This window comes from Sebastes umbrosus, chromosome 5, assembly GCF_015220745.1.
Source record: "Sebastes umbrosus isolate fSebUmb1 chromosome 5, fSebUmb1.pri, whole genome shotgun sequence".
Lineage (NCBI taxonomy): Eukaryota > Metazoa > Chordata > Actinopteri > Perciformes > Sebastidae > Sebastes > Sebastes umbrosus.
In genome coordinates, this window is record NC_051273.1 from 8,814,406 (window position 1) to 8,828,857 (window position 14,452).

Here is a 14,452-nt window from a genome sequence, read left to right on the forward strand (position 1 = left end):
CTCTTCCTCCAACTCTCACATCCACTTTCATCATCCTTCCTTTCTCCTTTCCCTCTGTATAGCTTTTTCGATCTCAGTCCTCACTCTCCTGGTTTCTCAGTATAATGAGAAATGTTTCTGATGAAAATGCAATATTGTCAAATCTGAGTTCAAACACAATAAAGCAGGTTGCAATCGTTCTCACTTTCTCTCTACTGCACACTTCTATTCTATCTTTAATTATCTACTGAGCATATGTCATTCAAGACTGAGACATGAAGTAACTGTATAACTCAGTAAATTTTTGGACATTTTACCGTTTGCCCCGGGCCACACTGGATGCATGAGCAGCGTGTGGCGACTGCCTTGCTAAACTACTGCGTGTCTTGTGGTGTCCACACCGACAGTGTGGCTGCTGCTGCTACTTCCAGCCCTTTCTTTCTACATAGTTTGCTTTTCATAATGGCCATTTCATTCATTTATATTTATTTCGGACAGAAAAAGGTTAAAAGCGTGCGCTAATTTGTAAATGATAATAATAATCCATGATTAAAAGCCAGTACTCTATTCATTTATGGAGCCGTGCAAGTCACTTCATTTTCACCAACACTGTCCTGCAAATATTTCAGAATAAAAGCTTTGTGTTAACAAATGAAGGCATTTTGTCCCCAGATTAAAAAAACTAGAGAGATTTTATTTGGAAATGGAAAGAGGAATTGTTGACTTTAAAATAAGTATTTATTTTTTTCATGTCCGTGACATATTCTACAGATACAGACATTGAAATTGTAGTAATGTTGCTGATATGATGTCAATATACGATCAAAAGATTATTTTCACCGTCTATTTTTGCTGTGAATCGCGAAAAAAGACACCTCGAACCTCTAAAGGAGACGCAGCTAACACGCACATGGCGCCAAAATAAAAAGCAAGAGGTCTGCTCACGTTACGGTTAGTCTCCTGCTTTGGTCTGATTGGAGCAAGTAAAACATACAAAAAGAAATGCACACGTCCACATTTCTAGACACTTTCTTTCAATAAAAAGTCAGTACTTAAAAAGGCAATTTGGAGGATTTTTAACGTTCTACTGTTTTAAGGAACAAATGACTTGAGGGCAAATAGCTGCCTTGGCAGTTTGACAGTTACCATTATCTCATGTTAATGTCTATATAGCAAAGGCCACAAAGTATTAAACAGAAAGCTTAAAACACAGAATTCTGCAACAAAAAACATCATGAACAGCATGTGGTGTGCAGCGCAGTGCTTTATCAATTTTGCTTCGCGGTACAAAGGATTCTTCCAAATGCAATTTAAGTCTTAACGTTGTTTCCTAAAGCTTTGTTGCTGCTGTCATTATTTATCTGGGCAACAAACTGTAAAGCGGTATTTTCCTGGCGCGTCAGTAAAGCACGATCAGTGCGAGAACGAAGAACGCTGCCAGTTTTTAGAGAGCGAGAAGAGTGAAAGAGAGCAGGAGAAAAACACAAAGAAAGAGAGAGGGAGGCTGTCAGAAAGTGAGGATGAGTGATGAGAGGTGTAAGGTGAGAATGGAGGGGTCTGTCGTTTGTTAGCTCTGACAGCTCTGTTACACGCTGCTCATGGGGGACCGACTGCAAGCGGACCGAGAGATACACTAGTGAGTATAGTGTGTACGAGACAGAAAAGCAGAGGACGTACTTTAGATAGACAGATGGTCAGACAAAGAAACGAAAGGGAAGAGAAGCCAGAAAGAGGAATGAAAATGATGTAAGTAGTGGTTTTCAGCTCCCTGCTGCTTTAATGGCAAGTGGTACCGGTAGTGATGGCAGGGGAGCATTACACACACACACACACACTGTATGCACACACTCACTTCACACAAACTCACATTGCAATCCACAAACCCTGCTCACCGTGATCCTTACCTCTGTGGGAGAGGTTGGCGTTGCTCTCTCTCTGAATGCTGTTGGGGGCCACCGGGCCCAGTAGAGGTGTGTGTGTGGATGTGGACGTCCGACGTGTGTTGCTGAAACTGGTCGTCTCTGTACTCGTGGCGACGGGGGTTCGAGGCTGCTCCGTAGAGGTTCTCCTGGGGGGCGGAGGAGGGGCGGGCGATGTCAAGCGTCTGGTTGTGGGCCTGAGTGTCGTAGCAGCAGAGGTGGTAGTGGAGCTTGCGGTCGTGGTGGTGGTGGGGGCGGTAGTAGGGGCAGTCGTGGTGGTGGTGCTAACAGTTATGCTCGTTGTTGTAGCGCTTGTTGTAGTGGTTGTGGTGGGAGCTGTGGTGGTGATGGTGGTGGTTGGAGCAGTTGTTGTGGTTGTTCTGGGTCGGACTGCACAAGAGAAACAGGTAAAGTATTTAAGTATTTGCGGTTTTACTTGCAACTATACGCAAAATCATATATACTGTAAGGCAGTGGTTCCCAACCTTTTTCCTATGACTGAGTAATCTGATAATCCCCGACTAAGTGATATTTTATGGATATTTCATATTATATTCAATGCATAACAATAATGTCACAGAACAATTGATAAACTGCACAATTGACCCAATAGTGAACACAATAGCTGCAAGAAGTTTGTGTAAAAAAGTGATTTGGATGAATTTGAGCAGATTATTCCTATGAATATTGCATCAGAGATGAGTTTTCCTGTTATTTTTATTAGGAATTTTTAAACAATCACACCTACTTAATAGGCTTTTTTTCTTGGACAAATTCACTGTTTTCTTCTCCCTGACGCTTGGCCATTGTTCTATTAGCTCTTTGGTTGTTTTAAGGGCGTAGTTGTCTAATCTAATCTTAAATAATAATCCATACTTTTAGATTTGTGAATGAAATGCTGAGGCCAACTGTATATTTGTTTTAAAAACTTGTCTTATACCCATTAAAATCAAGAAGGCCTTGCGACCCCTCGTGAAGCTTTGGCGACCCTTAATGGGGGTTGAGACCCCCGTGTTGGTAACCAGTGCAATAAGGTAATTCAACTGATTTTCAAAGCAATCACGCATTAGATAGACCAAACTCTTCAATTTCAATAATCACTTTTGTTATGCTTAGAATCATTCACTTGGATAATAGACGTTTTACAACAATAACAATATTTGATTCTCATTGTCCTAGTTTTCAATACTGAAATGTAGCTCTGTGGCTAACACGGCTGATGAACCCCTGCTTTCGCTTAGAAGGTACAGTAAGGGTATATCAGCTATCACCACCTTTTTAAAAACTCATGTTTTTGGTGTGTTTATTAAACAGGGACAGCAATGATAAGCATTGTAGCACAGGGAGAATGATGTATATAAGGTGTGTAGCTCAAGTTAACGGGCATCTTTTCATCATCTCCAACTCTGTCTCTGATCACCTTTTCGTGCACAATACTGTATATAACACAAATGCACAGGTCACCATCGACATCTTTCCATTTGTGACATTAGACAACCAAATGACATTATAAAAACTGTAATTTGATTGGGCATTTCCAAATACAGTTATGGTTGCTGCAAAACTGATAAGGCTTTGCTCCAAAAGAGTCATAAAGCATAGAGAAAGAGGAACATAATATAAGGGGGCATTTTTATCAAACCTTAATAAGAGCTCAGCAGAAAGATTTGTGCTGCAGTAGGAAGTCCAAAAATTGTGAGTGCAATGTGCAAATGTTCTCTCTCTCTCTCTCTCTCTCTCTCTCTCTCTCTCTCTCTCTCTGTGTGTGCACGCTCAATGGCCATGTTCCCTCTCCCGTCCTTTCTCAGAGGAATTCCTGTTATGCTGGCCTACATACATCACCATCTCTCTTTCTCAGCTCCTTCCTCCTCACCTGTGCCAACATGAAATGCAAAACAGCACGGGTCTATTAAGGATAACAATATAACAAATGTGGTGACTGTAGAGGCTGGGGACTCATGGCTGAGCGGGGGAAATAAGGTCGGTGAAATAATGGAGGTGTGCTGGGAAAATTCCAGGCCCGCTTCCCAAGATAGTGCTACATTAGGCACAGCTATGAAAACCTCTGAAGGAGTTGGCTTTTGAATCGATCATAATTAACGTTTTGCATTGTTGAAGGGTGACACTGGTGAACACTGGATTTGGATAAAAGTTGTAATAGTCAATAGCCTGGGCTGATTTTATTTGAGACACATATAAATATGAAGGAGTGTGAATATAAAAGCTTTATTGTGTATAAGAGCAGATAAATTCACCACTAGCAAGAATACACATTTCATATTATATTTTGTATTTGATATATTTAGCATTTACTGTATATATTTTACTGGCAATGCTAAAAGGATTCAGAAGATCACCTCAAATGTTACACTCCAGGGCATATGTGGGAATATCCAAATGTGAAGCTACAACTCTATTACTGAAACCTATAAAGATATGAGTTGGTCTTGGTCCAGCTGTGGTGAGAGCAGAACCTAAATCATATTTGAAATGACAGGCCAAGATTCAAGCCATCATACAAGACTGATAAATAACCTATTAGTATTTCCTTCAGCCTGTGATGGCATGGAAAATGTTTCCCACAGCCATCCATGTATAACCATGTATATATATACCACCAATAAAATAGTTTCAAGCGAAACATTTATTTAAAGATATGTATAAATACTTAATCATGATGTGGACTCCTTTTAGCAGTGCTGAGTGAGCCCAGTTTAATATCCGTATGGCCCCGGCACTCCATCATGTCACTGTGATTACAGCGTCGTAAACTTCAAGAGACATTCCTCAGCACAATCCCTTTAATGATGAGGCGCTCCCGCACTGTGATTTATTGGCTTCAGAGTGTGACCGACTTACCTATAGCACAGCGCCTCATGTCTGGTCCCAGCTCCATGCCATCAGGACAGGCACAGGTGTACTTGGGAGAGTGGTCTGTGATCTGCGGAGCCTTCAGGCACAGGTACTCACAGCCACCGTTAGGCAGGCTGCCCATGTTGCAGGTATCTGGGGCTTGAGGGACACAAGCAGAAATAAAAATAGGATTAAAAAGAGGGGATGGGCAAATACTAGTTTGTACATTTTCCCTCACAAATAAATGAAATAAATTGATTTTACTTTACACATTTTGAAGCCTTACTGTGTATTGAAAACCGTCAATAATGACTTTTTATAAACATTTGGTGCTTTCTCCACATGTTCTGTAAAGTGAAATCCCATGTCAGCTCCAGGGTGATGAGCACAGCGGTTTACATGTACAGTAGACCAGAATAGTTAAGAGGAAAAGCCTATTAAGAATTGAAGACAGAGTCCCAGTTTGGGTCTCAGTCAGCATCAAAAATATACAAAGTTACAGTGAGCTGATTTTAAACTGGTGACTGGTATGGACAATATTCTTATGAAACCACAAAAAAAAAAAATCAAAAGCGATAACTGCAGGAAGTTTGTTAAAAACAAGCAATTTGGATGGATTTTGAGCAGATTATTTTCTGTGAATATTGCATCATAAGAGATGAGTTTTCCTTTTATCTTTAGGATCTTTTAATACAATTCTCTGTCTCTACTTAATAGGCTTTCTTTTTTGATAAATTCAGTGTTTGCTTTTCCCTGACGCTTGTTCTATCAGCTCTTTGGTTGTTTTAACTGCGTACTTTTCTAATGCAGGACGAGGCTGTTTAACAGAGAGTGACGGCTCTGTGAATATAACTTGTGTTCAGGTCTTCACTGTACCCTTATCCTGTGATATATTTTTTAAAGTTAATATCTTAAACAATAATCCAAACTTTAAAAAGAATAACCCGTTAAGCTTTGGCGACCCCTAGTGGCGGTCAGGACCCCCAGGTTGGGAACCACTGGTGTAACATACTGAAAAACAACATGAAATAGATGGAGGGACCACCTTTTACAGTGTTATTTAGGGACCTATATTTATTCCACAACCTCTTTACCGGTCCAGTGAAGAGATGCTTACAGTAGGTTAAAGCAAGAGTGTCTAAACTTTCTTTTTTTTTTTTTTAAATCTCCGCACTCAAATGAAAAATTTACATGTAGTTTCCCAACCCGAGACTCAGCGTTATGGAAAAAATATTGCTACTCTTGTCATGTGGGAGAAGCAGCAGAAATAGGTCAGGTCGCGGTCGATTCCTCCTCCTGACTTGTGCGTAGTTTTAAAGAGCAGCACATCAGAGGAACCATCAGCAATCAGGGGAAGCAGCAACATCACTCACGACACACAGTGAGACTATGATAAACTGGGAATACGTTTGTGCTCGGTGTACAGTATCTCAGCATATCAAGTATGTAATATCAACAGCTGTCTAAATTAAACTCTAAATATCTTCTATATATACCTGCCTTCATTATTAAAAAACAAAATGAGGCTCTTTGGGTAAAAAAAAGGAAGTCTTTGAAATGCAAAGACACATTATGACAACTCATTTAAATTCTATACTGGAGGAAGAAAGGGGCAGAAAGGCTGTAAGAGGGAGAGAAAAGGAAGCAATAGGAAAAGAAATAAAATAAGATGAGAAGGAAGTGTATGAGGACAGACCGTAGAAGAAAAGGAAGTGAGATTCAATTTTGAAAAAATTATGTTCTGAAGTTGCAATAGCTTCAGTGTCTCCTTCTCTTCTTCTGCACTGCCTCCGTTCAGGTCTAGAATAACAACTAAAACATGAAAACAGGTGGATGGACAAAAAATAAATAGATAAATAATAAAAAAAAAGACAACAAATATGGCTCCAGCATGTGTGGAGGTGTATTGTGGCAGCAAATCATTGAGTGATGATCTTCCCTTTTAGGTTTTCTTTGGATTAGCATATTTTCTGACGGGAAAAAAATTGATTTAAAAAGCAAAAGAGAAAGATAAAACACTGCAACAAAGGGACCTCGCAAATTGCTTCACTCAAGGTCACATTTTATCGAGTATTTCACTTATCAGTACTACTAGTGCCTTCACAGGGCGGCTAGTTCATTCAGTAAATCTTCTTTAGCCTAGTTAGGCCTGGTTTGTTCTCAGCCTTGCTTTTGTTGGCATTTTGGAAAAAACATGCTTAATTCTGTGATATCTCTTTGAGCAGAACTCTTGATTTATTAATGAGAGAATGCAATTAGCTCCCCACGGCACTCAGACAAGACTGCTTTGAGCTGTGAGCGAGGGGAGAAAACAAAGCATGAAAACAAAGACTCACACCAGCAAATTGCTTGTACACACTGTCAAACACGCACACGCCCACACACACACACACACACACACACACACACACACACACACACGCAGACAGACAGGCTTAACTACCACACACACTCGCAGGTGTTCATTCGCACACCTGGGGAAGCATCCATCCTGTGAAAAATACTAGATCAAAACACATCATTTGACACGCACAGCGCACGCATCAATCTAATCACACACATCGGATTATTTGTTTATTATTTTAGACAGTTTTAATGAATGGATGCTTTGGTCTATACATGGATAATTCAGGCCTTTGTTACCAGGGTGTGCTATGTTGAAAGGATTTTTATTTGGTTATAGTTTGTTGTTTGGGTCGGCACTTAGATTAAGTATTCATTATACCTGACTGACCAACACTGAGCAAACATTCACACACGCTCACACAGGTGTTTTAACCATAGATTGTATATGAGAAGTGGACGTAGTCACCGTGATGTCACCCACTGGTTTGTGGACTGCCGTTTTGAAGCCTCAAGTTCGGCATTTTGGCCGTCGTCATCTTGTTCTTTTGCAATCAGAAGTGACACGAGAGGCTAGAACTAAGTACAACCGAATGCTTAATAAGAATTTTTTAGGCAACCAAAATGTTAAAATTAACTTTCATGAACTGAAACACACTGTGAAAGAGTTAAAGTTAAAAGACGAAAACACGGACAACTCCCAGACAGCACAACGCCGCGATAGCGACCTGTCAATCACAAGGTAGTCCCGCCCTAAAGCATACCCTGCTTTATGGTCCATCTGACTCTAAATGAGACCATAATTTACTAAATGAACATCATGCTGTATTAAAGAAGACTTGAAACTAGTGATTGAGAGCATAAACTCATGTTTACAATGTTTACTGAGGTAATAAATCAAGTGAGAAGTAGGCTCATTTCCCATAGACTTCTATACAATCAGACTTCTTTTTGCAGCCAGAGGAGTCGCCCCCTGCTGGCTATTAGAAAGAATGCAACTTTAAGACACTTCAACATTGGCTTCACTTTTCAGACCCGCTTTTTCCCACTGGTTTTAACTTATTCTGTTTTGATTATACCTTTGCTCAGGGTGGAGTTAGGTGGAGCTATGCTGGGAATTGTGTGAGGATGCACCAATGAGAAAGGAACATGGAGCACGCATGATCAGAGCCCATGATGTCCAATTTGCAATGCAAGCCTGCCTCCTGTAGCTCCTCAACAAGTTACCGCCAGGGCCGGCTTAAGGCCATATAGGCAGTTGCCAAGGCACCAACATCTGCAGGGTGCTGGTTGTGGGGGATTGAACCCTAACCCAAACCCTAGAGCTGGCTGGGGGGAGGCCTACACATCAGAATTTTGCCTAGGGCACCAAAAGGGCTAGAGCCGGCCCTGGTTACCGCCCGAGAAACAAAAAAAGCACCATAAATGTCCACATCATATCGTTGTTGCTGCATGTCTTACCCTTGGGCTGCCTCTGTTCATGAAACACCACCAGGTCCAGGGGGTTGTTGAGGTGCTCTGCCACCTTTGCCACATCGTGTCCCGTCAGTCGGTTGGCGCTGTATATCGCTTCGTCCTCCAGGTCTGTCCAATATATACGATCCTGGATGAAAAGATAGAGAGAAAGAGTTAAAACACAAATACAAACATGCATTATAGCCACTGAATCCTTCACTCTCCTTAATCTATAAACATTAAAAAATGAAGGATCAAGTTTCAAAAAATAAAAGCTGTAATATCCAAAGATCAAATCTCTACTCATCAGTTTCTTCAGAGACATCATTTAATTATATTTATGTTTGTTGATTTACAATTTGCTTGACAGGAGAGACTAATTTTAAAGAGATGTTTTATGCCTGGGGTAACTTTAATTAAATTTTAATTGGAGGCATATGAGAAATGAAAGGTTTGAAGGTTACAACATTACTTATTGAAGTCAGGTTAAAAACACTGCATTTTAATCAAGGAGAGGTTTAAACAGACTGAATAACTTATATTGTAATGGGGAGTGTGCTGTTTGTTTTAACGGTATCCTCTGACACTTTGAGCATCCAGCACTCAATCCTGACAATCAACTAATGCTGAGCCAATAATACTTTTGGCAATAGTTTTCGCTTTGTGAGAAATCTCAATAGAGCTGGAAATTAAAGATTGTGAAGGGATAACGATTGTATTGATGAAAACAAAACATTTTTTTTTCTGATATAGTAACGGACATACAACACTGATATAGCATTTCAACTGATGAAAAAAGTGGAAGCGGTATTCTCTGCTATTTGTATTTTTTAGTCATCTTTATTATAATTTGAATTTAACCAATTTAATGAAACAGAAGAAGCATCTTTTGGAGTCAAAATAACCTCTCAGCGCACAGTTGAAAAAACACCAAAAAGTGTTTTACAGTAAAAAAAACCCCAACATATTTTAACCTCTTGAGAAAAACATCCCTGGTAAATAAACTTCAGTTTATGCTCAGTGCCAAAGCAGGAAGTAGTGAGACTTGGTTGGGTGTACAATATGTCAGTAACATGGCTGTGTTAAGGAGAAGTGGATACCGCATTCAAAGATGGCACCACATTCAGTCCTATGAATGTTGCTCTCTGGGCGCATACACCAAAATAGCTTTCACAGGCTTCCTCACGCTTCTGTGTTCATGGGCAAATGAAGCATGCACACTAAAGTCCTTCACGCCGCCAAGCCGGTTGAGAGCGTACATGTCTTAGACTTATGCGGCTCTTCTAGATTTTCCAAATGTTACTGGACCAAATGGATCAAATACACCACCAATCGGAAGGTCGGTGGATCGATACCCGGCTCCTCCAGTCAACATGTCGAAGTGTCCTTAACCACAAATTGCTCCCGAAGGCCATTGGTGAGTGAATGAGGATTTAGATTAGATCCTGATGGGAAGGTTGGCACCTTGCATGGCAGCCTCTGCCATCAGTGTATGAATGTGTGTGTGAATGGGTGAGTGCTGACATGTGTAAAGTGATTTGAGTGGTCGGAAGACGAGAAAGGCGTTATATAATTGCAAGTCCATTTACCATTTACTGGACAGTTGTGTTCTGACTAAGCTGCCGTACTACACGAGGAGTTTGTTTCAATCTCTTGAAGAAGCATCTATCTTTTCTGCTACGGTGGGATTGCAGCAGGTATTTAATACACTCAAAAAATGTCTCAAAAATCTCCTCAAATAAGATAATGTAATTAATATTTTCCTCATTAATGATGTATTATTTCGCCCGCTATATGGGCACAATGAAAAGAGAGAAGTAAAATGAGCCTGAGTACGACCTGAGCCCGGCCCGAATCGACTCAGCGCGTTGGGGCTTGTTGACTCTCATCCCTCACAACCGACGCATTGGCCTCAAGAGCATTTATACATTGCCGTATAGATAATTGTAATCAGACAAAAAACTTTACGGGCGCGTTTGTGCTTCAATATTATTAGCGCAATATCATTTGTGAATTGGACCTTGAGAGGGGGCAGATAACGGTTGCAAATGATACGCACTTCATGGTGCCATCAGCGGATGGGATCTATTCTTTGTGAATTCGCCCCCTCCTTGTGTAAAAAAATCAAATACCACTGTTTCTTTAGAAATAAAGGAGTAAATACTGCCAGCCCTGAACTGTGAGATCATTCACTTTAGCTTCTTTCTCAATTTCCCTTCCTCTCTCTAACACCTCCTCCCATTTCTCTTTAGTGATACTACAGTATAACAGGATACGCCGCACAAGTGGTTATGGCACTTGGTTTCCATGGCAACTGCAGACTGCTCCATCTCCGCAGACACACATCAATTAAGAAAAACACAATAAATGATAGTGAGAGGAAACACAGAGGCGTTGAGATCACAGGAAGGTTAAAAAAAAGGATGAAGAGACAATTCAGGAGGTGAGTGTGAGACAGGAAGATGAAACAGGAATGACGGCTCCGATAGGTGTTTTTTTCATTAGTTTGAGGTTGTGTTATCAGTTGTATGGTATTTGTAAAGGGCAAGGACCTGTAGGGGTCCAACAGACTTGTCTGGTATGTGTATATATATGTATTAGTGTTCCTTTGTGCTGTAATCCACACTCTCCATTTGTGTTGGGTTATCAGCGGATTTAACCTTTCTCCCACCTTCTCCTTTTTCATCTTTCACATAGCTCTCTATCTCTCCATCTCCCCCACACTCAGATTCAGATAACCTTTACTCATATGACAGCAGTGCTGAAACAATGAAAGACAAATATCAGCCGTGTTGATAGAACAATACTCAAATCTATCATTCCATCTCTCCCTTTGCCCTTCTATCTCTGTGGATGTCTTTCTCCGTCTCTGTCAGTCTGTTTTTCTCTTTCAATTTCTCTACTGTCAATCTCTGCATCTGTCACTTTTTCTCACATTGAAAGCTTCAAACTGCACCGCGAGACCCGAGAAGGTCATTGGAAGATCAAGGTGAATCTTCTACACAAAGAAGTTAGACACATGCACACGCGCAAAAAACTCTCCTGAACATGACATTGCATCACTTCAGTCAGAGCTGTCAGCGTCTGTCTGCGGTTGTCAAGGGGATACGTCTAAATGGATGTGAAGTCGTCTTACGGTCAAGGGGAGAACAGCCCTTGATGATTTTGTCATGATTTTGTCCCAGAAGAACCTTCCGACAAATGCTGGGCCCTTTTTGACTGGTGCGCTTCGGGTGCATCCTTCATACTTAGATGTCATGCCAGAAAACTACAAATGAAAGCTCAAACAAAGCCAACCCACTCAACTTTTGAAGCCTTTGATTGTTCTGGTTTGATTCGGATTTCTTTGTTGAATCAGCCCAAGTTATGAAAAAATAATGTAGGCTTGGTGTTGAATCAGAGTAGGAATCGAATGACGTTAGGAGACATTTTGTGTTAATCTCCACTAAGCTGCAGACGAGTATTATTTAATCCTTTTTCACATGCATGGTGCACCCACACAGGTGTTTCCAGTTGTTTTAGCCGATTAGACCTTTTATCTGGACTGTGGGTGTGGACAGATTGACCGACATTTTCCTCACTATTCTGTTAAAGCTGTGACCATGCACGCTGCAGTCTCAATATTTACTTCATTTAATTGATCCCTGTCTGACTGACTGAGTTCGAGAATGTGTGTCCTGTTTTGGTGTCAGTACCAACCAGCTCTGGCTGACTTTGACAAGCAAAACCACACTGTTTACGTCAGACTTTTTGTATCCTTTTTTGGTGCTGGTGCTATGCAATTTTGTTTACTGTGGGCAAATATGACTATACTTTAAAGGCCTGGACACATCAGGATGACAACATTTCGTGGTGAAATCAATTTATTTCAATGGATTAATCACAATCAGACAATCTGCTCAGGGAGGCGAAACTTAACTTTGGTGAATTTTGACTTACAAATTTGTGCGTCGTAGCCATTGACTGTATATAAGAAGAGGACATAGTCACTGTGATGTCACCCATTGGTTTGTGGACTGCCGTTTTGAAGCCTTCGAGTTCAGCATTTTGGCTGTCTTCATCTTGTTTTTTTGCAACCAGAAGTGACACTAGAGGGTGGAACTAAGTACAACCGAACTCTGAATAAGACATTTTTAGGTGACCAAAATGTTACAATTAACTTTCATGAACAGATAACACACTGTGAAAGGGTTAAAGTTGTAAGACGAAAACACGGACAACTCCCAGACCGGACAACGCCATGGTTAAGACCTGCCAATCACAAGGTGGCTACGCCATAAAGCAGACCCTGCTTTGACTCTAAATGGGACCATAATTTACTAAATGAACATCATGCTGTATTGAAGAAGACTTGAAACTAGCGATTGAGACCATAAACTCATGTTTACAATGTTTACTGAGGGAATAAATCAAGTGAGAAGTAGGAGTAAGTAAGTAGGAAGTAAGTTTAGGGCACTTCAGCATTGGCTTCACTTTTCAGACCCGGAGGTAGCCCACTGGTCGTAACTTATTAACTGTGTTGCAAGATTCATATTTATATAACCTCCAGTGTCACAGGAAAAATCTTCTACAAAAGAGCAATGGTTTGTCGACAGTTATGAGACAGAGGTCAATGGTACAAATACATCTTTTGAATCAAGTGTGAACTCATTGTCTCATTAGTGATTAAGCTAAGCTTACAAGCTAATGAGTTTGCTAACTGACCGTTGGCAAACTCGCGGAAGCAGAGCGAGAGAAACATGTATGACCAATGATATATGAATAAGCTCACTAAATAATTCAAATTTTGCTGTGTTGGAATTTTATTTCGGAGCTTTACGAGCACCATTATGTCTCTTTCTTCCTGACTGTGTTTATTGCCATTGCCAAACTCATCCCATCTTCTCCTCTAAGAGGGGGATAAAAAGTAATGAAAGTAATGCAATGATACTAAAGCCACAGAAAGAGAAAAACATTACTCTCTGCATGCCTCTGCAATCTAGATTTCCTCAGGGCTTGATGTCGAAGTAGGGGGTGGACACTGACTGGAAGGGTTTGTATGTGTGTGTTTAGAGGCGCCGTGTTCAGACTTTGATATAGGAACACTTGTGTCTTTCCTCTGCAGTGTTAAGAAACTTAAGTACATCAACACTGACTTTAACATTCACTGTATCACTCAGGAATATGAGGGGTTGATATATCCATTATTCTTTTTATCATCATTTCCATGTCAACAAAAGCTACACTATTATCTGGTGTAAAGTATGGCATGTTACACAACTGGGCTAAACTTGGCCCAGTAAGGAGTTTAACACAGATTAGGACCCTGAGTCAAAAAGGCTCCCTTGAGGCTCATTTCCACACAAACTATATTAAATGGACAAAAAAGGTTCAGTGTTTCAGTTCACAACTCGAACCAGGCAACTCCAATGAAACAAACTTCCCATTATCGGTCTGTTGGGAGCGGGACAATCTGCTGCACCGCTAAAGGATTTTTAATTTGGTCTGTATCATAACCAGAACAGAACAAAGACCAGAAGAGCGGAGGGCTATAAATCTCCAGGGATGAACTTTCACTGCCTGCCTGAAACGTTGGTTTTCTCCCTCTTACGCACACATCCGAGCACACATGCAGGCACACTCAGCTGGACATGATGGATGTTCCCTCTTCCCTTTGCTCCTCATCATCACAGTGTGTGCAGCAAAGAGAGGAATGGAGAAAGCACTTCCTACTGATCGCATTTCGCCTCCCTCATCCTCCTCGCTCTGCTTCTCTTTTTCACCTTCCACATCATCCATACTTGATGGGCTCTAACAGACTGACTCACTCCAGCTTCAATAAATAAACCCAAATTAGTTTCATCGATTGCTGTGCTCTACTGTGTCTCTACACTGGTCAGCCCTTGAGAAGATGATTCCCTCTC

The 14,452-nt window shown here is 40.9% G+C and overlaps 1 protein-coding gene across 11 annotated transcripts in view; it reads right to left on the reverse strand.

Annotated features, from left to right (window-relative positions):
• Positions 1-14,452, reverse strand: part of lrp8 (low density lipoprotein receptor-related protein 8, apolipoprotein e receptor) — a 203,244-nt gene that overhangs the window by 15,900 nt on the left and 172,892 nt on the right. For 6 of the 11 annotated variants that reach the window (XR_005206860.1, XM_037769254.1, XM_037769248.1 and 3 more), the window contains exons 14-16: positions 8,556-8,697; positions 4,758-4,910; positions 1,872-2,288 (exon numbers count right to left, since the gene is read on the reverse strand). Coding sequence is in view for 10 of the 11 variants with exons in the window: in XM_037769254.1 (XP_037625182.1) it covers positions 1,872-2,288; positions 4,758-4,910; positions 8,556-8,697 (712 nt within the window). In the remaining variant the exon portion in view is untranslated. The remainder of the gene's footprint in view (positions 1-1,871; positions 2,289-4,757; positions 4,911-8,555; positions 8,698-14,452) is intronic. The other 5 variants (XM_037769251.1, XM_037769249.1, XM_037769253.1 and 2 more) reach the window with 1 other exon arrangement.